Source organism: Lissotriton vulgaris, chromosome 10 (assembly GCF_964263255.1).
Source record: "Lissotriton vulgaris chromosome 10, aLisVul1.2, whole genome shotgun sequence".
Lineage (NCBI taxonomy): Eukaryota > Metazoa > Chordata > Amphibia > Caudata > Salamandridae > Lissotriton > Lissotriton vulgaris.
In genome coordinates this window covers 75,535,722-75,558,204 of record NC_141698.1, presented here as the reverse complement: position 1 = coordinate 75,558,204, position 22,483 = coordinate 75,535,722, and the positions used below count along the sequence as shown (strand labels likewise).

General features: G+C 44.4%; 1 protein-coding gene across 1 annotated transcript in view; it reads left to right on the top strand.

Moving 5' to 3' along the window:
• LMF1 (lipase maturation factor 1) overlaps nt 1-22,483 on the top strand; it is a 705,094-nt gene that overhangs the window by 631,389 nt on the left and 51,222 nt on the right. Inside the window, exon 7 of the mRNA XM_086940536.1 lies at nt 16,022-16,205. Within this exon, the coding sequence (XP_086796662.1) occupies nt 16,022-16,205 (184 nt within the window). The remainder of the gene's footprint in view (nt 1-16,021; nt 16,206-22,483) is intronic.

Here is a 22,483-nt window from a genome sequence, read left to right as displayed (position 1 = left end):
GGTTCACTGTATCGAATGCGAATGACAGGTCTAGCAAGATTAGTAGGCAGGTTTCATTGTGATCAAGAGCCAGCAGTGCGTCATCTACGATGTGTAGGATTGCAGTTTCTGTGCTGTGGTTAGGACGGAAACCCGATTGGCAAACATTAAGTAGGTTGAATTCAGAAATGTGTCGGCTCAATTGTTGTTGTACACATTTTTCCAGGACTTTGGCCAACATGGGGATGTTAGTTACAGGTCTGAAGTTGTTTGGCACAGAGGGGTTCTCTGAGGGTGTTTTCAGTAAAGGGATGACTTGTCCTGTATTAAGGCATGCTGGGATTAGACCTTGCAATAGTGAGGCATTTATGATCTTTGTCCACAATGGGATTAGAAGATGGTTTAGAGAGGGCCAGCATTTTGCAGGTAAAGGATCATTATAGTGGTTGTTGGGTTTAGTGGACGACATGATCTTTGAGATGTCTAGCATGTTATTGATAGCGGTGAAGGGTTTCAGATACAAGTTAAATTATTGCTATTATGGCATTAACCAGGGATTGAGGGTGGAGGAAATAAATAATGTGCTGATCTTGCAACAAACTTTCAGTTTAATGATTAGACTTGCCAGCTCATTTTTTTGATGTCCCAGGCGGTACACAAATAAGCAGTCACCTAAAGCTATATTTTCAGTACTTATCTGTGCATTCTCTGAACAGCAAATATAAATAGAAAGCACTGTTAATTTTGTTCTAGGGCTGCCTGAATGATCCTTGACTGATAATTAAAGGGAACAAAGACAGAAAAGTAACATTACAAATGAATACAAACGTCTTTATCTCTAACACTGTATTTAGTGTCAAGACAAGTAATTTGCTGGCTCTTTAAACCAAACATGGCGTTTTCTTTTGGTAACTCGAAGCCATTTTATCCCTGTGGATGTTGTGCTTCTGCCTGTGTAATTTTAACAGAAACGTGGTCACCTTTCTAGGAACAGGAGGGGGTTAAATTCCTTGGGCTGAAATGATTCAGCTGTAGTGAGAGGCAAGGAGTCTTCCCTGCTATGAAACCAAACAGGAAGGAACAGACAGTCCACAGTGGACTGTCTATTCGCTCACTTTTGGTTTTAGCAAAGGAAACTCCTTGCCTCCCACTGCAGCTAAAGCATTAAGGAATTACCTAGCTCATTGGAAAAGAGATTGTTCGGGCAGTTTGAGCAAGGGCTCTGTTCTGGAAGGTTATTTCTCCTTTGTGACTTTTGTAGTTTTATCAGAATCAATGTTTGCTGTGCTTAGAGAACGACAGAGGCACCTCCTGCAATTGTGTTTTATTATATATTTGTAAAATTCTTCCTGCATGCTGTCGACAAATTGTTCTGCTGTGCTCAGACAGTGATAAGTTGTTGCAGTTTTTATATGTTTTCCAGAAAAAAAGATCTCTAAAGCTTGTGTCTCATTGCAGGTTACTATGCAAAGACAATATACCGGAATGTACATCAGTGACACATATCTGGTGTTTGAAATTATTATTTTACATTCAGTGCCGTAATTGCTTTGGTTGTGCCCACATGCTCTGACGTTTTACTACGTAACTTTGCCAGTCTAACATCTTGAAGATGATTACACTGCTTTAGGACAATTAGAATTAGAAAAGGAGCACGTCATGCCCCATCGATTAACCCTCCCCCCCTCCCTCCAGCCCTCCATTACTGCCGAACCCCTGGCCATCCCGCTCCCACCCCTCTTCCAAAAAGCCCTCTTATTTCTATGTAGATTTTATTTCAGAAATGTCCTTGATAGCCAGGCGACGTCAGGAATCGAAGAAGAAAAGGCAGCAAGCAGCGGAATGCAGGAACTTTAGGAACGCACATTTCACGGCACTTCCAGCAATCTCTGCTGCAGCCCCATCATTGGTGGAACGTCAGTGGTGACGTTCCTACCTGCTGATTAACTGCTGCTGCTCCAGAGTATTCCTTTCAAATGCCCCCATTTTAAATGGGTGACAACTTGCGATCATCGGACATTACAAGTTAAACGAAGGGAGCATTTTAGAGAGTGGTGCACGCCCCCCCTGGGATGGTATCGCGCCCCCCCCAGGGGGGCGCGCCCCACAGATTGAAGAACTCTGACCTACAATCATGCTCAATCGTCCAAAAGTCATCAAATCTAAAATATCCTGGTACATTCGATTTCGAAATGACTTCATTATTGAACGCTGTGAACGTCTATGTTAGAAAAGGTCAGATTACGTCGGTTTAAGCACTCGAGTCTGCTCTATTGGTCAGTAAGTAAAGGCCTCTGGTGTCTTTTCGGAGGAAGCCGCCCATGCCTGTGGATTAGAAGGCTATGCTTTGTTTTTCTTTGTACAAGCAGATATACAGCTTTTATTTTCTCAAACACTCTAGTGCCAGTTGCAAACTTAAGTTGCAGCGACTACAGAAGAGGCTATAGAATAAAAACACGACAAACACAATTAGAGGCAAAACACATCATCTTAAGCTGCCACTGTGCGAAATCGAAGACCAAATGAAGTCTGCGCTCTTGATTTTCTGAATAACAAAAAACGACATTCCAGACAAACACTAGTTGTGCCCTTCTGCCCTCTGTTAGAATCGTTTTTCCCTTGTTTTTCTGCCCTTCTGCTCTCTGTTAGTCTCGCTTTTTGTGCCCTTCTGCCCTCTGTTATACTCGTTTTGTTCCCCTTGCAACCCCAGCATCACTCAGCGCAACCCCAGCATCACTCAGCGCAACCCCTGCATCACTCAGCGCAACCCCTACATCACTCACCGCAACCCCTGCATCACTCAGCGCAACCCCTGCATCACTCAGCGCAACCCCTGCATCACTCAGCGCAACCATCACTCAGCGCAACCCCAGCATCACTCAGCGCAACCTCAGCATCACTCAGCGCAACCCCAGCATCACTCAGCGCAACCCCAGCATCACTCAGCGCAACCCCTGCATCACTCAGCGCAACCCCTGCATCACTCAGCGCAACCCCTGCATCACTCAGCGCAACCCCTGCATCACTCAGCGCAACCCCTGCATCACTCAGCGCAACCCCTGCATCACTCAGCGCAACCCCAGCATCACTCAGCGCAACCCCAGCATCACTCAGCGCAACCCCAGCATCACTCAGCGCAACCCCTGCATCACTCAGCGCAACCCCTGCATCACTCCGCGCCATCACAGCATCAATCTCTGCAACCATTCAACAACACCTGGTTCAAATATGTTCTCCCAATATTTCAAGCTTTATTACAAATGTCACAAAAAGATGTTAATATTTCACTTCTGTTCTTGGATTTTCATCACAATAAAATACACTGAACATAATCTTCACAAAAGTTATTTACAAAAGTTTAAGCTATTGCCATTATAAATTAGAATCACTTTTATTTAAGTATTAATTATTTTAAAAAATTAAAAGCAATTGTTATTTGTAATATTAATACATCTAAGTCATGTAAATACAAAACATGTTGCATTACAAATGCTATAGGTGTCACATTTGCGAAAGTTATAACTATTGGCATTGTAAATGACAAAGCTATTAATTTAGCTATTTTCAAAACCAACACATAAATAAAAAAATGTCATTTACAAGACCAATAGCTCAAACTTTCATAATGCGAGACCTATTGCATTGCAAATGCTTGTTGAATGATTATGATGTTGGGCAGCTCCACATAGTGGTCCACAGGGATATGTCCTTTTACTCTTATTCAGACCTGTCCCCTCTGGAACAAGATATAAAAGGACACTTGTAACACACTCTTGTGTCTTCTGTTCTTGCTTTATGCTATATTGTGTATGATCTAGCAGTCACGGTTTCGATTCAATGTAGATTGCTTCTAAGTGTATTGTATCTCTTGTAAAGCCAATAAATAATTGTGACAAACCGAGGATGAATATATAACTGGTGGTGCCGCAAAGGCCAGATCTTGGTCCTGTGCTGTTCAGTACAACACATTCATGTGTGAAATTAGGGAGAAACCTAATTTGCTTGTGCCACGTAAGATGTGCTAGAGGCAGAAAATATGAGAAACAACTTAAAAGTCTGGATGGGGCAACTCAGAAACAATTCAGGGAATTGCAAGTGCGTGGGTTTAAGGTATAGCCGTGTTCAGGAATATGTAGGGTGGGAGACAGTAACTTGAGGACCACTGTCAGGGATGTAACCTAGTGGTTACAGAGTATGATGCCTTAAAAGGTGCTAAACAAAGTGGCCTTGAGGGAAGGCGAAAGATTTTCATACTATGCACTGGCCACAGACAACAAAAATCGGTTTGTGTTGCCAATGTACACATGACGCACTAGCACAAAAAGGATGTATGAAAATGTTTGAATAAGTCTTATCCGTTCAGAATTGCTGTGGGCACATCCCTTTTAGCTTGCATGTGCCATTACAGGAAGGGAACAGCCATATGCAAGTCTGCTTTGGCCGCGCTCGAAAAGGAAGAGAATCTTGACTAAACCTCATGCCACATGCTCTCTGAACTATAACTGAAGCAAGCCCAGAAGTATTTTACTGGTCGAGGTTCATCTGAAGTTTGATGTCTAATTCTGAAGGTCACAAACACAGCAAGAACATTCAGGTTAGATTGTGCCCAGAGATGGCCAACCAGAATTGTGTATGTTGTGAACCATTTGTCTGATGAGGAGAGACTCCAAAAAATGTTTACCAACAGAGAGGGGGGTGCACTTGACAGATTCATACCTAAAGGATCCTAAGGAACGTGAAGCGGTAAGTTACTTTCAGGAAAAGAGGACACTGAGACTTAGAGGTCACAATTTTAGTACTTAGTTGGAAACGTGGAGGTTGGCGGAGTATTGAGACTAACACTTGAAATTAATCCTTACAAAGAGTGGAAAAGTCATGAAACAGAAACATCAGATGGTATGCAGAAAATAATGTAAATAAGTTGAAGAAGGCCTTGGTTCAGCACAGGAAGGCCCTAGCATCGGTTTTACAAGCAGATTACAAATTGATTTGGAAATAGTATGGTATCAGAAATAGCAGCAAAAAATTGGTGTTTCTGTTCCGATTCACACGGGTGAGCTTCTGGTTCTAATCATTTTACTGAGCACAAAGTTGTCCCTGTAGGACAGAGAACATTTGTTTCTGGTAAAACATGGAGTACTACCAGCTCTCATGTTATGTGTGCTATGCCCCCTTACTGACTGACTGACTGACTGATGGTATTTCTAAAGCGCACTATTGCCGAGGCGTCTTGGCTCTGTGTAAGATAACTGAGCAAGGGCTAGCAAATATATCATTGTGTAAAAAGCCATGTTTTGATTTCCTTCCTGAACAACCTCCGGTTGGAGATCTGTCTAAGCTGTGACGGGATTGAGTTCCATAACCTTGAGGCCAGATGGGAAAAACCCTTGCCTCCCCATCGTTGTCTTTTGAACTTAGAGACAGTGATCAAACCCTGCGTAGCAGACCTCAAAAGGCACGTTGGATGATACCGAGTGAATAGATGTTGGAGGTCGGAGGCACCATCTCCGGACAGTGCCTTGTGGACCAAGCATAATGCTTTAAAGTCCACCCGCCGTAGCACTGGGAGCCAGTGTAACTGCCTAATTAAACGAGAGGTGGGGTGATACTAAGGCAGATTAAGAAGCAGTCTCGCTGCTGGGTTTTGAACTGATTGCAGCTTCGCCATTTGTGCAATGCCAGCTCCAAGATAGAGGGCATTGCCGTAGTCAATTCTGGAGAAGATAGTGGCAATTATAACAGTTTTCCTGAGGCAGAAAGGGATAAACGGCGAAATCTTTCTCAGCCCTTTAAGCGTGAAAAAGCATGCTGAGACCACTTGGTTAATCTGTGGCCTCCAGGACATGTCTTTATCGAACACTATACCGAGGTTCTCAAATTTGGCCACTGGGTCCGGACAGGCCCCTGCTGAGGTGGGCCACCAGAGCTGATTCTAGATAGATGCTTTTTGGCCGAACTCAAGCACTTCCGTTTTTCCCGTATTCAGCTTTAAGAAGTTCTGTTTCATCCACAGCATGACCTTCGACATACAGAGAGAAAAGTCGGCTGCCTTGGATTCCACAGAATGGGAGACTGACACGATCAGCTGAGTGTCATCTGCATATGACACCAGCTCAAGGCCTTGTTTTTTAATTAATTTCGCCAGGGGGACCACATAGATATTAAACAAGGTGGGAGCCAACGCAGATCCCTGAGGAACTCCTCCAGGGAGGGTGATTTTTCTGATAGAGAACAAGTTATCTTCTGGAATGGTTATCAATCGGACAAGAAGGAGGTCAGGAGATCCAGCGCTATGCCCTTGACACCCGAGTCCCTGAGCCTTTGAATGAGAACCTCGTGGTTTACGGTGTCAAAGGCCGCAGTTAGGCCCAACAGGACCAAGGTGACTCTACTTCCCTTGTCCATGCCCTTTCTTATCTCCTCTGCAGCCATTATTAGTGTTGTTTCCGTGGAATGTTTAGCACGGAAGCCATGTTGGGTGTTATCGAGGATGTTGTTAGTCTCAAGATGGAATGATAGCTCCAGGTTCATGGCTTTCTCCAGTAATTTAGATGGCAAGGGCAGGCGGAGATAGGGCGATAGTTTTTTTCATCCGTAGGGTCTAGCTTTGTCTTTTTTAGTAGCGGCCGTATGCAGGCCTTTTTCCATACTAGCGGAAAAACTCCTGAGATCGAGGCTTGATTCAAAACCGGCAATACTAGAGCACTGATCTCTGTAGGTGCCAGATGCAGTACTTGGGAAGGGCATGGATCCATGGGTGAGCCAGACTTGGTTTTTAGCAGCAGATCTGCCACCATTTTCTCATCAAGTAGAGGAAACTGAGATAGACTACCCTGGGTGCTGCTTATAGCAGCTTGCCTATCTTGCATACTCTCTGTGTAGTTGGCTGCAATTGCCAGGTCATTATAGACGGATTGTACCTTAACTTGAAAGTAAGAGGCCAGCTTATCCGTAAAAGCTTGGTCTGGCATAAAGTTAGCGTCACGTGGGCAGTTAAGCAGGGCGTTAAATAGAGAAAACAGTTCTCTGCCAGAATTTGCAGCGTCCTGTATCTTCCTTGAGTAATAGATAGTTTTGGCTTGAATTATTAGATTCTTGTAATCCTCAAGTGCCGCACAGTAAGTCTTCTTGTGAGCTACATCATAGTGTGCTCTCCAGGCACGCTCTTTCTGTCTACAATTGATTTTAAATGATCTTTCCGGCGCTACTTTATTAGCAGTTCTGTTAAGGCTGTCTTGCAGAGCCATGGCAGTCTTACATGTACTATGCCTCCATGACTTACAAAGACAGATGAAGTGGGAGATTTCTTGTTTGGGGTGCCTCCTTTTGGAATCGCTTGACAGTTTGCATCACAATGGGAGATTGTCAGTTGAGTTTCCATAAAAGTTTGAGAAAACTTCGGCATCAAAGGCTCTTGAAACTAAGTGAGTGAATGGCCATCTACAAAGAGCACGTAGCCAACCAGAGTGTTTCTTGATCCCTTGGTTCGTGCCTACCTAGCAGGTGTGATGGTAGTCAGTGCCAGTAGGGGTTCCACTCTTCTATAAAAAGAGTCCATCATCTGTACTCAGTTCACTGAAGGGTTTCAGTCACAGATGACAGTGCACACTCAATGAAAATATGCGAAAAAAGTCACAAAGCCGCGTAATACGTGTTCCACTGGCCAGTAGAGGGTCCCCTCACATCTTGTCCAGGTTCATCCACCACATGTACCTCCAAGCCGGCACAGGCCCTTCCACGTACAAACAACTTCAATTTCTGAAACGGCTCACCACTTAACGCGTGTAGCTGGAGACCACATCCGAGATGTTCTCCACTTCTGGTCTTTGGCCCATTTGGCTTTGAACCCTTCTGGAGCCCAACCGTGTACTATCCGTACTCTAGCCAAAAGGTTCTTAAAATAGGTGTTTTCTTCTCCCCTCCCATGTCAGAATTGTTTTCCAGGTCTTTGCAGAGCCCTCCAAGCAGGCAGCGCACCTCGTGTTTGTAACCCCATCTTATGTAAACCAATAAAAGCCAGGCTGCAGCTTGTAATGAATATGCAGCCATGTGAAAGCTGACATGCTCCGAGTCGCACAGTAGGAACATGCTTTTTATTACTAATTTGGTGTCTCTGATTTACAGGGTGTTTCCAGGCCCTGGGCATCGAGCCACGACTCATAACTCAGCCCCCTGCATGCGCTGCGCAGTGCGGCCGCCGAGCGCTAAAGCCTATTAACTGTCGGGGTAACAATCACTGAGGGAGGGGGCAGCCTCGGGGCGCGGCGGCGGCGGCCCTCAACTGCTGGCCCACAGGAAGTGGCTGTGCGTCAGCCTCCAGTGTCAACAGAGCCCGCCAGAACAGAGCCACCCCTTCGGGCAACCCACGCTGCGCTTCACAGATTTACAAGAAAGTGAATACTGCTGATTTGTTTGTCTTTCGAGCATTGGCGGATCCTTGCTGAAGAGCTGGTGGAAACCCTCATGCTAACATGCATGACATAGAATGTGAGGCTAAGTTTACTTTGGCTTCTGAGGGCTTCTAGAGAGCAGTAAAATACGCAGGGAGTAGTGTTGGGTGGGAGGGCGCTGGCAGACACCTATTTGTTTTATTAACTAAAATAAGCCCAGCTGTGCATAACATGAATACTCCAGGACACATTGGCACTCTGTGACAATATAAAGTCGGAGAACTCCTCGCTGACTGGCAAAATCCTTATAATGTACAGTACAGAGTTTAATTTATTTATCCCAACGATATCATACATGCCAACCCTCCCGATACAGGCGGGCGGCTGCCAAATTCAAGGTTAGTCTCACGCCTCCCGATTCCTGCATAGAAAAATCCAATTCCTCCTGCATAGGAAAACCCAATTCCTCAGCGGGCTAAAGCTGACGGGGATTGCTTCTGTGCGACTCGGAGTATGCGCTGCCAGTAACCTGCTCCTGCAGGTGATTACAGATTTCTCATGCTCTCTCTGCCTGCCATAGTGCTTTCCCCCATGCTCCTTCCTGTGAGGGGAGGAAAAACGTACATTTGCATTTCTCTTATCGGATCCTGCAGCAGCGCACCTGAAAGTCCCGTGCATGCCAATAGACCCGATTCAGGCCTCAATAGAAGTCAATGGGAGTAATACATTCTCCTGATTATTATTTTTAAATCTCCCAATTTACTCCTCTAAAATGTCGGCATGCATGTGATACAAGCAACAATAATAAGATGTTTATATAGCACACTTGTTGGCCTATTTTTCAGCTGCCTAATGCTTTCCGTGTCAGGTGTTGGCGTTACCCAGCTCAATTTTGCTCAATTTAGCAGTCGCAAAGACAGAAAAGCTGTCTGAATTTCAGCACTAGGCTTACAACCTTCTTAGTTTTTACAAAATGTTGATGCATTTTATCAGCCACGGGGAAATTTGACAACTCCACAGGTTATGCTGCAGGATCTGTCTGGTGTCTGCAACAGCTGTACCTGCAGCAGCTGTAGGGGAATGGTTGCCACTATGTCATGGGATAACTATTTGTTTATCTATCAAAACAAGTCAATTCCAGAACCCTTTAGCTAGTAGATTCCAAAACACAGAAATATCAGACTTGGAAAGTTGAATCCTCCACTGCACCTTCGACTGCAGTGTCTCAACCAATTGCTTGACCTCTATATGTGTGCCTGATAAAGAAAAATATGTATACTGTCACATCAGTCACAAGATTAGGAGCACAAGAAACAAAACAACCCCCAACATTTGGTTGAGACAATAATCAGCTATCTTCCTTATCACAGCAGCAAAACTTTCCCCCAAGCAAGTAAATCCAATTTTTTTTAGTCCAAATTCTAAACATGACTAACTTCACAAATGGTTCTCAGATCCCTGATAACACCACAATAGTCAGGCTTTCTCTCCCTGAAAGAGAATTGTTGAAATTCGCCGCATCATCTAAACTGACACTTGAATGTGTTAACATACTCAGACTTTTACTAAAACCCAACTAATAACTTGAGGCGGACTACATTTTAAGTAATCCCAGTAAACAGGAACTGGGGATTGATTAGGGGTTTGGTGAATGTAAATAAAATGAAACACAGTCGAGTTTATGCTGATCCAGGAGTTCACATGGAGAGTAGGAGATAGAATTGAACATTTTGATCAAAAAACGCTGATAGTAAGAAAACGAGTAAATACCAAGGGCCAGATGTAGGAAGCCTAATACGGGTCGGTAACGACCGAAATTACCGAATTTTGGCCGTTACGACCAATATTAGGCATTTGAGATGTAGGGGCCTAATTTAAGGATTCGGTAATTTACCGAATCGGTAATTTAAGGAATTGGTAAATTACCGAATTCTTCATGAAGGAAGCACTCAAGTGAGTGCTTTCCACTTGTAAGGATTCGTTATTTACCACCAACTACAATTTGGTGGTAAATAACGAAAACCGTTAAAAAAGCAATTTTGTGCTTTTTTAACAGTGCCATGTGGCAGACATACATGCCCTTAGGGCATGTATGTGTGCCACATGTGCACCCATGCACTATTCAGGGGTGCAACAGGGTGTCAATGTGACACCCTGCCACCGTTGTAGGTCTTCCCCCTCTTACCGATTCGGTATTTACCGATTCGGTATTCCCCATTCATTCCTATAGGCCTCCAGGCCCATAGGAATGAATGGGGAATGTCGAATCGGTAAATACCGAATCGGTATTTACCAAATTTTACCGATTTGGTAACAATTACCGAATGAATACCTACATACCATTTACCGATTCTAAAATACCAAATCGGTAAAATTCGGTATTTTAGAATCGGTAAATGGTATTTACCTACATCTGGCCCTAAATGAGCTCCTTCTGGCAGACATCACAGCAAGCTGCATAGATGTAAAAACCAAGGCCACAGAGAATACCTAGTTCATGGGGATAGCTAGAAAAAATCAAGAAAGAACAGTAAGAGGAACTCAGAGCCCATAGAAGGAGAACAAAACCTTTCATTGAAAGAAGAGCAATCCAGTTACAACCTGATGGATCTATGATAAAGTAACTCCAGGGCTGTGCACAGCTTCTCATGTTCTCCCTGTCTTGCCCAGAGACCCGAAAAAGCAGTGGAATAGCAGGTGACAGTCTTTCGTCTCACCCACTCAGGGCTCTGCAGACCAGAGAGTGCCAGAGAATCTGAAACACCATCATCCTCTGTCCATGTGGGTCTGTTCAGACCTGCAGTGACTGAGGATTTTAGGCCATACTGACAGCTGCTTTCTCACAGAACCTGTCAGTGCAGCGCCGGCTCTCAGCTTTATACACAGCAGAGAGCGTTGCTTCAGGCGGGTGGGAGTAATGCTGCTGGAGCTGTTGGGTGGATGGCAGGAGACCAGACATGTTTGTTTTTATCTTTTTAATTTTTAATGAGATTTTGGTCCCAAACAAAAGGACTACTTGATGCTCCATCATCAGAACTCAATGGGAATACAAATTAGACAATGTAACCATCCAAGAAATGCCATGACCTTGACGGACAGCCTACCTAAATATTAGCAAACCATAAAAAACACTGGAAAGTCAATGGCTACAGGGTGTTGACCCAAAGTCCACTGTTTCTCTGTAGTTATTTGTATTAGTACTTTTCAAATACTTTATGACATGATAGTAACAACACAACTACTAACCATCACACTCCTACAAGTGTAACAATACGAACTGATTCAGGCCCCAAAGCTATTTAGAACTTCTTGGATGGCAGGTAACAGTAACTTTTAATGTATATTGGATTTATAATTAACTGTTGTGGTCATCTTTAAATTAGCCAGGCATCGCCATCTTGTGGCAGGTTGTCACAAGCACAGGTGCTGACAATTTAGAGCAGGGCTGAGCACCAGAAACCACCGGCTCAAATTAAGCACTAAGGGCTGAGAAATAAGTACATGTTGGGTTTTACGTTTCGTCGTACAAACGTTAAAGGAACATCGCAACATCACTTCAGGAGAAACCAAGGTGGTTGCTTTTTCCCTTGCAATCCAGTGATTGTGTGCATCATTTGAGAGGTTGTTGTTCACTGGTGACCTGGTGTACTTACTACATTTCAAAATGTAGCTGCTGTCTGAGCTGCCTTGTGATGCCCAGTTAAGAAACTGAGCTTTCTTTCCTTGCATGTTTTTTGCGGGATTGTTTTAAAATGTCTTTAGGATAAAGCACATCCTGCTCTTCATCTGATCTTTGCAACGCCGCCTTGAGTAAAAGGTTTATCGTACAGTTTTGCTTTATGAGATATAATTGAAAAACATATTTTCTTACCACTCGATAAAGGCCAAACATGGGCCATGGTGAAGGCACATCAGTAAGATACAACTCAGAGATTTCCACATGTGAAATACCCTAATGGCATTAATCTTTCCATTACAGGAATCAGAACGAGGCACATGGAGTGGCGCCAATTGATTTAACCCTTTAAGTGCTGCCGTTGACCAACGGTCGTCACGAGCACTACCTTGCCAGTGCTGCGCACGACCGTTGGCCGACGGGTCAGCATTCGTTATTCGAATGTTCAGCACTGGGCGCTGAACGTTCGACGCTCGGAAGGTGTTAAGGGCTGCACACATTCAGGTCTGCTGCCCCTGCCGCAGGTGGCGGGTGACCACTCCTGTGCCAAGAGCAGCTCCTAAGCAAAGAAATCAGACCAATGGACTGCCAAAGGCCCTGAGGGCCCCAAGAAAAGCTTGCATACACATGATGCTAAGAGCCTGTGTCAACGTTTCAAGGCAGCTGAGCGGCGTCCTACTGTCTAAGCAACCAATAGCAGCTTCGCTCCTGTTGGGAGCAGCCCCTTAGCACCAGAGGTTGCAGTCACTCATTGCGAAGATGCTTCTTAACACCTGCATATTTACACACCACTTGTAACCTAGTGCACAAAATGTGTCACTGGTGTGATTACGTCCTTATGCAAACATGTGTGAAAGTCTTTTCATCCAAGCCCCGTTGTGGCTGTCCGCATAAAAAAGGCCCAAGAGGACAAGGGCGAGTCTGGTGGAAATGGACCAACACAGAAAAGCGGGAGAAGAAAGTCCTTTGTATCGAAGTAGTCTTTTCAGCCCCAGTTACTCAAGGTGGGCTGTCCATGTGGCCACCTGCAACATCTTTATGGCTTCCTGGCTTACCCAAAGCCTTGTCACATTATTTGAACAAAGGACCTGAAGCAACCAATAACCTAGTGAAAGCCACTGAGACTTGAAGCTTACTCCGAATGCTTGTCCACTGTGATACAGAGCACAGCTAAAGGGTGGGAGGACTAGGAGGGAGTTTTGCCACTAGAGTATGGATGGGGCCAACAGTGAATTGGAAAACTTTTAGAAAATCCTGTAGGGAGGAAGGGTGGTGATGTAGTTAGGGAACGTCCGGGCTTTCTCTTCAGTTTTGAAGTCAGACTTTGGCATTAATATTAGTATTTTTAGGTCGAAGCCTACCAGACAGTCCAGCTGTCTTGTTGAAAAGACATATTGGGGACATGCTGAGGGCTTCCCTCGGAATGCTTTCACCCTTCGCTTATCATTGGCTTTGTGTTTTGTAACTCACATCGACTTGCTTTCTGTTCACTGGCGTTATTTGTTTTAGGCTGTCCAACATGTCTTTGTCCCTCCGGTGGAGCATAGCTTGTTTAGCACCTCGGTGAATGGCTCCTTGTATTCTTCCACGAGTGTTTGCTCTTTCTGTGAGGCACTCCAGGAGAGCACATGTGTTTTCAGTTGTCTCCTGTATGCTAGTTCACAGCAGCAAACATACTGTACTTCTGAGAGAAGGTTTCCTGCCTCCTATCTTTCTGCTTGACTGATTCTACTTTACTCTGCCAGTGCATCCATCTTGCATATCTGTGAGGAACAATGTTCGGTCTGCAACCTTGTTTATTTTGGTCAGTGCTCTTTACTAAGAGCATATCTTAAACAATCTTCTTACTCAATTGCATGCCCAAGCTATAGGCGCTGGAAGTAGGGGAGTATGGGATGCTAAAGTACCACCAAAATAGCCATGCTGGAGTTCAGAGGTAAATGAGCAATGAACAGGCCTTTACAGCTTGTTTTCATCTAGTCACATTTGCTGTGAAATAACAGAGGTCAAATGTTAGGCTCTGTCTTTCAGGGAGCTTGGTGTTTACTTTTGTTTCTCTGGCTGGAAGTGAGAGGATTTGCTAAGTACTGGGGATGTGGAAGGACAGGCGTTAGGGTGTGATATTTTTTCTAGCACACAGCAAAATTTAAATGCCAGTAAATAAATTGTACATATATTTCAGAATGTATCAGAATTAGGTCTATGACATCCACTCTACGATACACCACTTCACGCCACTCTACCACACTGTACTTTACCCTACTCCACTCCATTCCGACTCTCCGCTCTGACACTCTACTCCACGCCACACCACTCAACTCTATGATACTCTACTCCAGTCCACTCAAGGTCAGTCGACTCCACTCCGTGCTACAACACTCCACGCCACTCCAACACTCTACTCCACTCTGCGACAGTCTACGCAACACAACTCCACTCTGCGCCACTCTTTGACACTCCTCTCTCTCCACTTTAAGCCATTCAACTCTATAACAGTCCACTTCATGCTATTCTAAACCACTCCACTCGATGCCACTCTACGTCACATTCCTCTATGCCATTTTTAGCCATGCTGGTGTGCAAGTTGGCTAAAACACATTGGCAAAGCCAGGACCTCTTGCATAGGCAAGACCTATTGCTTTTGCCAATGCTTGTTTAACCGGGCAATGGATTGTGACATGCTCTGTCTTGAACCTTCCATGAAGTAGGAGCAGTGCCAAGTAGTGCCCTTCAAGTTTAAAAGTAACAATGGAAATGCATATGTCATGCCTTACAGATTTACATTAAATACCTTTCAATGATGGCCATTTTGCATTTAGGCCATAGAGGCAGCTGAAGTCACAAGAAGGTAGGAGGAGAGATCTTGCGTGGGGGGAAGAATTGGCCAAAACTCAAACGCTAATACCTAACTGCACCTGCTGTCTAATTTATTTTCATATTATGCCCGAGTGAACTGCGGCCTCACAACCCCCCAGTCGGTAAAATGTGACCAATCCTTTGTTTTCTCTTCTCTTCTTCAGTGCCCTGTTTGTCTTGTGGTCTCTTCCGTAAGCTCTGATGCATTCTTGCAATTTTACATTGTTGTTTCATCTCCCAGAGAAGGGCTATTTGTAAGTGTATTGCTGGGATGAAAGTGAGATTCTCTTTACTACCAAACATCATTATTTTATGCCCACCCCAAGGGCATTCTAAAAATGCGTTTCTGGCCAGGGGTCTTTTCCGGAAAAAGCTGGTTGTTGATGGTGCGAGGGCTTTACTCTGGGATCCCAGAGGCTGCATCTCTTTCATGAGATCCTCTACCAAAGGCTTGGGTGTCTCAGAATCACACACTCAACCCTGTGCTCTAAGGCAGGGTACTCCAAAGTCAGTCCTGAAGGGCCGGATCCATGCCAGATTTTTAAGATAAATACACAGGGCTCGAGTCGGGGTACCACGAGGGTGGATGGCGTCCTCCCACCTATTTTACAGGGTGGACGCCATCCCCCCTGCCAAACAGCTGGACTTCACTTGTTTTGCCTCTCTGGGACGAGATTGGATCCACCTTTCATGACGTCACTTCCTGTAGTGACGTCACTTCCGGTGACAGCGTCCCCCCACTTCTTTTTTTAGGACTTGTGCCCTGTAACTACATTTCTCTAAATGGGGATATGCTAAAAATCTGGCATGGATCCGGCCCTCCAGGACCAATTTTGGAGAACCCTGCTCTAAGGTATCATTGAACTGGACTTGCAGACACCTTTGAGAGTGTGCCTCGGCTCATCAGTGTGAGTGGGCAGCATCGGCAGTACTGCGGCTGGCAGGGCCTGGCATTCCTAGTCCGGCTTAGTGGGCGGGTTCCACCTCACAGATTGAACCCCGCTATTGCTTGCAGTGTGTATTATTCATTACAGTTACTTCATAGTCATTGAAAAGTCTTCTGTGGGGATATGAACATGTCACTATCTTTCCTTGTGAAGCAGCTCTTCTCCTCTTGCAGGATTACAAAGGTTAGAACGGAGATCGTCCTCCAAGGGACCTCCTGCCGGCACCACGACAACCCTGGCGCGGTGTGGGAAGAGTACGAGTTCAGGTGCAAGCCTGGTGACTTGAAGCGGAGCCCCTGTGTCTTGAGTCCGTTCCACTATCGCCTGGACTGGCTCATGTGGTACGCGGCTTTACAGGTGAGGCGCGGCGACATTTGACGCATTGTGGGAGGGGCTTGTTGGGTGGGTTGTGTTATCACCTCTAACTAAAGCAAACCCAGATTAGCATTGTCTGCAGGTAGAAGCCATCTCTCTTCTCTGCTTTGAAAGAACACTGGTGCCACCTCTGATCTTTAAGTAATATCACCACCTCCCACCAACACTTCCGTTTGAACTCCCCTCATGGTCGCCCTACCCACAGCTTTGTATCCATATTAACAGAGTTACAACTTTAGCCGCACTCACTAGGCTAACTAACAGCATTTGATGGCACAACGATCTGATTCTGTGGCCAAAAGATTAACATAGTCTTCTGCATCCTTATCTGCATGTTCTATGGCGATATTCTGTGCCATTTTGGCGATATGTGAAGAGCGCGCTCCTGCCTTACAAAGACACACATTCTCTTGCACATTTGCGCTTGTTATGTGCACCACCGGTGTGGTTCTTCAAGCTACCAGTATCCTTTCTCATGATTTATGTCCTGTGAGGCACATATTGTGTGACACAGATGGTTGTGTTGTACGGCAAGCATTTGCATAGATAGCTTCTTGGGAGTTAAGGGGTCTCCTGTGAATGATGAACACGGTCACTGTTTACAGCAAGGTTACTGGAGGGACACCACAGATGAAACTGTGCATGTGAAACAGATACACAACCCAGGGTTATGGGTGAGATGTACAAAGTTAAAATAGATATTCATATTTTGGAAATCACAAACAGCGAACCGCAAAATGACATTTGTTAAAACAATGGTTAAAAGTGTACTTAATCACAAAGTCTTCAGTGCAACCATTGGGGAATCCATATTAGAATATCACAATAATTTACAACTAGTGAATGGACCGCCATCTTTATCAGGGGAGCAGCCTGATGTTTCCTGGCAGCCAGAATGCAGCTATGCTCAAGGCCAATGGCCTGCACTTCATCATTCGCACAAGTGACAGATCAAAGTCTTAAGTACTGCAGGAAAGTCTACATTTTAAACATCATCAAGTGCACAGCGCAGTGGAGTGGCAGCCGAGAAATATATTTTGGAAGGCATTTTTTCATACACGGTTCATAGACACAACATAATTGTATACTTCCCTAAGTTGTTTTAAAAGTAAAACACTTTTCATAAAGATCAATGAAAAACAGCAGCATCCATGTATGGGTAATAAATCCAGTTTTGTTCAGTCAGCATATCATACATATACTTTGTGAAACACTTGTTCAAATGTAGCACACATACAGTCAGTTTTCAGTACATTGAACATAGTAACATTTTAAGACCACTAGGCAGACCGGTCATCATTCTGACAGCAATTATTTAAGCTATGGTTATCTTTAACCTTCACTTGCTTACCACTTAGTCTTAGGTGGTGGTATTTTTTTTTGCACCTAGAGGCTTCTTGTAATTCTTATTTTTTTCTTAGTAAATACTCTGTTCGCTGTGCAGTGCAAACTTTGTGAATCCTTTCCTCGAGTGGTTTTCTAATCCTTAAATGCTATTTTCACACAATTCACAGTTGATTTTGCACCACAATATGGACTTTACTAAAGATTTGTAAATCTCCCTCTAAATCTCTAAACGTTTCGAGAGAGCCAAGGTATAAAAAAAAAGGTGTTTTAAATGAGTGCAAAAGGTGTGAGAACATGGTTGATAGTTACAGTACATTTAAGTTGGACTTTGAGAGAGGAATCGCTGTGGCCTTTACAGTGGATGAGAGTAAATTCACTTTTCCATGTGCTAGTTGGTTGGAAGCGTCTGGCGAACGAACCCCAAGCAGCTTCAGTACTAGAGTAGATTTACAGAAAAAATATAGAGTTGAAGCAAGTTGTAGGTTAAAGAATGAAAGCTTTAGACAAGAAACTTGAGAAGTCAAGTTGTCTAGGCACAGACAGAACAAGTGGGGCTAGGAGTACAGCATTTGCCTTCAAGGATCTGTTCCATGGTCAGTTGGCCTTCCGATTCCAGGAAGTGACGCACCATCCCTCAGTGTCTTTGGAGTCGCCGCAGACCTACTGATCGTACCAGATCTCTTACCAGACCCCGTACCTCTGAAACCAGGTGAGGTGAATGTACAAACCAGAAAGATTTGTCTCACCTGTGTTTTGCATCACTGCCATTTTTCTGAGCTTGGGTTAAGGTGTACCAGGGACTAAGATGATGGGTCAAGGTGGCGTCTTTATACCACCACAGATCAGAGAAGAAGACCGCAGTGTAGGTCGGACACTAGAGGCTCGTGTTTGAGAGTGCAACAGGGACAATATCCAAATACAAGCAAAGGCCTCAGGGACTAGGCAAGGCAAGGTACTAAAGTGTACTTTATTCCCTCTGACACAGACCTTTATTGGCATGAAAATGTCCTGAGGCAGAAGATTTTATGCGCAGAAGACATTTGGAATTACATTGTGAAATTTCTCACCAATACTTCAGTTGTATTGAAGCCTTCATTGAACTTCTCGTACAGCAGCTCGTGTAAACAACATAGCTTGTTCGATTATTTATTTATTTATTTATTGCTATGATTGTGTTGTTTTGCTTGGTACCACTGTGTTATCTTTCGCCCACTTCAGAATCTGAACTGCTTTGAGATCTTAGCCGTGTAGTAATGTCCTGTCTGGCTTGCATTACTGTTTTATCTGGTTAAAGTAAGGCTGACTGTAACGCCGGCATCTCCTCGCCTTACCAACGTAGTCCAGGACGTCCTCCCATCATCTAATTTGTGAAAAAGAGCAAAAGGAAATGTTAAATCTCGTTAAAAGACTGAAAACAGCCCATCCTAACTCTTAGACTGATACTGCACAGGCACTCACGGACAGAGGAGTTCATCCGAAGCTCTGGATTAGGGCAAAAGAACCAGGACCGCATATGCACAGTGTCCATCACCTGTGGCCAAGGAGCAGATGATTCCAAGAGTTGGGGACAGCACCAGAAAGGGACGTACTTGCTCTGGCATTGACTCCCACAACTCAGTGCTAAGGCGTCCCAAGCCATGTCAGAGTAACATCTTCAGTATGTGGTTCTCAAGGAGTAAAGGGAGGGTCAGTATGCTGAAACTAGGGTTTGCAAAGATGCAGGCAGTGTACACAGTGTACTAGATGTAGGGATCTCTTCTCCCTCCAACCTCAAAGGCCATAAGCATTTAGGACAAAAGACTTCCTTGGTGTAATGGATTTAAGAAACGTTTTTTTCAGGCCAATAGGTTTCAGCTTACAACACTGAGATATTCGCCTATAACCTTAAGACTCTGTCTTTTCATGCAGACCTGACATTTACATTCTCTACAAGGTGTTCCTGGACAGTCACAGGAAGTATGAGTCTGTGAAGGGACAAGAATCCTCACAAAGCAAGGAAAGCTGTGCCGCCCTGCTTTGAGTTGACTGTTTCCAACCTGTTTTTGTGCTTTTTCCTCTGATAGAGCAATGACCTGTGAGTCCCTTGAAGCAGCTCCATATTTTTCATGACGTTTCTGCCATGCCCGGCAGTACCCCCAATGCTTATTAAAGCCCTAGTTACCAGGATATGGAGAGGATGGAAGCTGTTTAAGGCGTAGTGACACTGGGCTTTCTTATTATACTAGTATGGCACTAAACTAAAATCCATTCATTGTGTCCATACTCCTTCCCTCAATGTTTACACTGTCTTAGATGTCTTGAACAGGATGTGCAGCGTGAATATTGCCTACTGTAGTGTAGTTCCTATATTCCCAATAGGCTCTGCGCATTGGAATAATGTATCCTATAGTTGTGATGTAGGACTTGTGTCTACTAGGTCTCTATCGAATATATTAAACTTAATTGTGAGTGCCAGCTAGCTCAGAGGTCACTAGAAACATTCTCGAATGAACAAGAAGGGATTAGCTTCTGATAACCGCGTAAACATGACAATTTTGTTTCCCCAAGATAAAACTGATCTTCAGAGTCGTGGAAACAATAGATATATATTTTACTCAGTCAATCGTGCATGCTTCGTTTCATCAGAGGTTCAGAGAAATAGAAAGACAGGCGTTTTCAATAAAAGTATTTAGTGAATAGTCTTCTTTCTCATGTAGAAGAAATGAACTGCTACAATCGTAATACTGGCTGTAAAGTATAATGTATACAGCAAGAAGAGTATTATAAAATAATACTGTAAAAGCATGGCATGGTTTCTAAGCCATAAAATACACACATGAATAAATAAAGACTAAAAGTACTCAACTGGTGCTTCTAAAATACATCTACCCCGATGTACGTAACCTAAGTCTAGTACGAGGGAAGAAATGTGGTGTAGCATAAGTTTAGTATTCTGTTTGCCAAGAATCTATCCAAGATTTCTCTTAGGGTCTAATCAGTTCCGTACCTTGGTTTAGAATGAAGGAGGTCTGATATCTCTCTGTCTCAGGACTCGATTTCCCAACACCCCGCAAAGGGAGCTTGGAAACAATGGAGTTGGATTTCTCGGCAGGAGAAAAGACAGCGTCTCTCTCAGTGCGTCTGCTGGAGGGTCGGCTTCCTTCGGCACTTGCTGTAGCGAGCTGCGTCGGGCAAGTAGACAGTCAAACTACTCCAAACCACTGTGTGTTTGCTATGACAAGTGTTGGCATATTTATACCTTAAAGGCGCCGAGTTTGAAATAAAGGTGGACATATTAACGTCATCAAAGAGTCTCAGTTCTTTGAAAACTCCATGAGCTCTTGGACAAATCAATATTCAAGCAAGGGGAAGTCCCTAACTGCTGAAGCCGAGTTTTCCAAGAAATCGTTGTGGATTTTTGGAACTAGTGGAAGTAGCCATGCCGTATTTGTACTGCATGAGCTATGTCTAAATATGGTCATGATTTCTATTCCTATATAAGGACATGGTGATTTATACCTATATAAGGGCATGAATCGGGAAAATTACACTAGAGTCCTAAAATGCTATACAACACTACATTGGGCAAGAGAATACGGCACATAATAGTGGTTTCCAGCATGTTGTCTTTATCCTTCTTGTGACAACCTGCATCCTGCCATTCCTAGGGCTGTCCCCCAGAGAGACTGTAGATTTCTGGTGGATGCTGGAATCCACATCCTTCCAGGTCAGAGTGTCTGTCCTGCAGCAGTACCTGAGTTCCCCTGCCCCTCTGATTTGATCTCGACCTAACCTAGTAATGAAAATGCCTAGACTAGGGTGCCTGACTGGTATCTTCTGGATCTGACAATTCCAATTCAATCAGTCAGTCAATCAATCAGTAGATTTTTAGAGCGCTACATGTCACCAGTGAGGGTATCCAGGCGCTGACAGGGTCCAGTTGATTAGCCGAATAGCCAGGTCTTCAGGGACTTAAGGAACTCTGGAACAGATGGGGGCGTCCGTACATGAAAGGGTAGCTTGTTCCACTTCTTTGCTGCTAGGTAGGAGAAGGAGCGACATCCGCATCTGCTATGTCAGATGGGGGCTGGTGAGGGTTGGAGAAAGGGACGTGGAGCTGAGGTTTCTGCCCAGCTGATGGAAGTTCATATAGAGGTTAAAGTAAGTGGGACTGCAGTTGTTTAGGTCTTTGTATGCATGGGTCAGAAGCTTGAACTGGCATCATTTCTGTACAGGGAGCCAGTGAAGTTCCCTGAATCGGGATTCATCTGGGGAGAAGCAAGACGAGTCTGGCTGTGGCGTTCTGAACGGCCTGTAGTTGTCGGAGGAGGTGAGCTGCCGTAGTAGAGTCGGCTGAGATGAGGGCCGGCAGTAGACTATTTGGTCATGAAGACTTTGTCTGTCTCTCCTCCGCTGGTTTGTGTCTTGTTTTACCGCCCCCCCCCCCCCCCAGTCTATGCCCGCCTTTTCAACCTTGGTAGGGGAGATTATTGCCAATCTGACAGTAAATAATGCGCGTATAGTGATCCTAGGTGACTTTAACTACTGGCCTGGCGACCCCCTGGAGGACTCCCACTCCAAGGAGTTTTCCGATCTACTTACTCACTTGAATTTGACACAATTGGTTGAGTCACCCACCCATAAGTCTGGCACCATTTTGGACCAAATTTGGTTGGCTAATGTAGATATTTCTTTACTCTCGGTTCTCCCTTGTTTGTGGTCTGACCATTATTTGGTCTCTTTTTCTTTATCATTAAAACCCACAGCTAGTACCCCTCTACCTACTAACATTAAAGTGAGGAATTGGGGGCAAGTTAACATTAGTTCTTTGTGTGCCTCGCTCTCTTCCTCTAGCCTGTTTAATGGGGACTATTCAGATTCTTCTCTTAATGACCAGGCTTCGGCTATTAACGCCTGGCTTACCTCATCTTGTG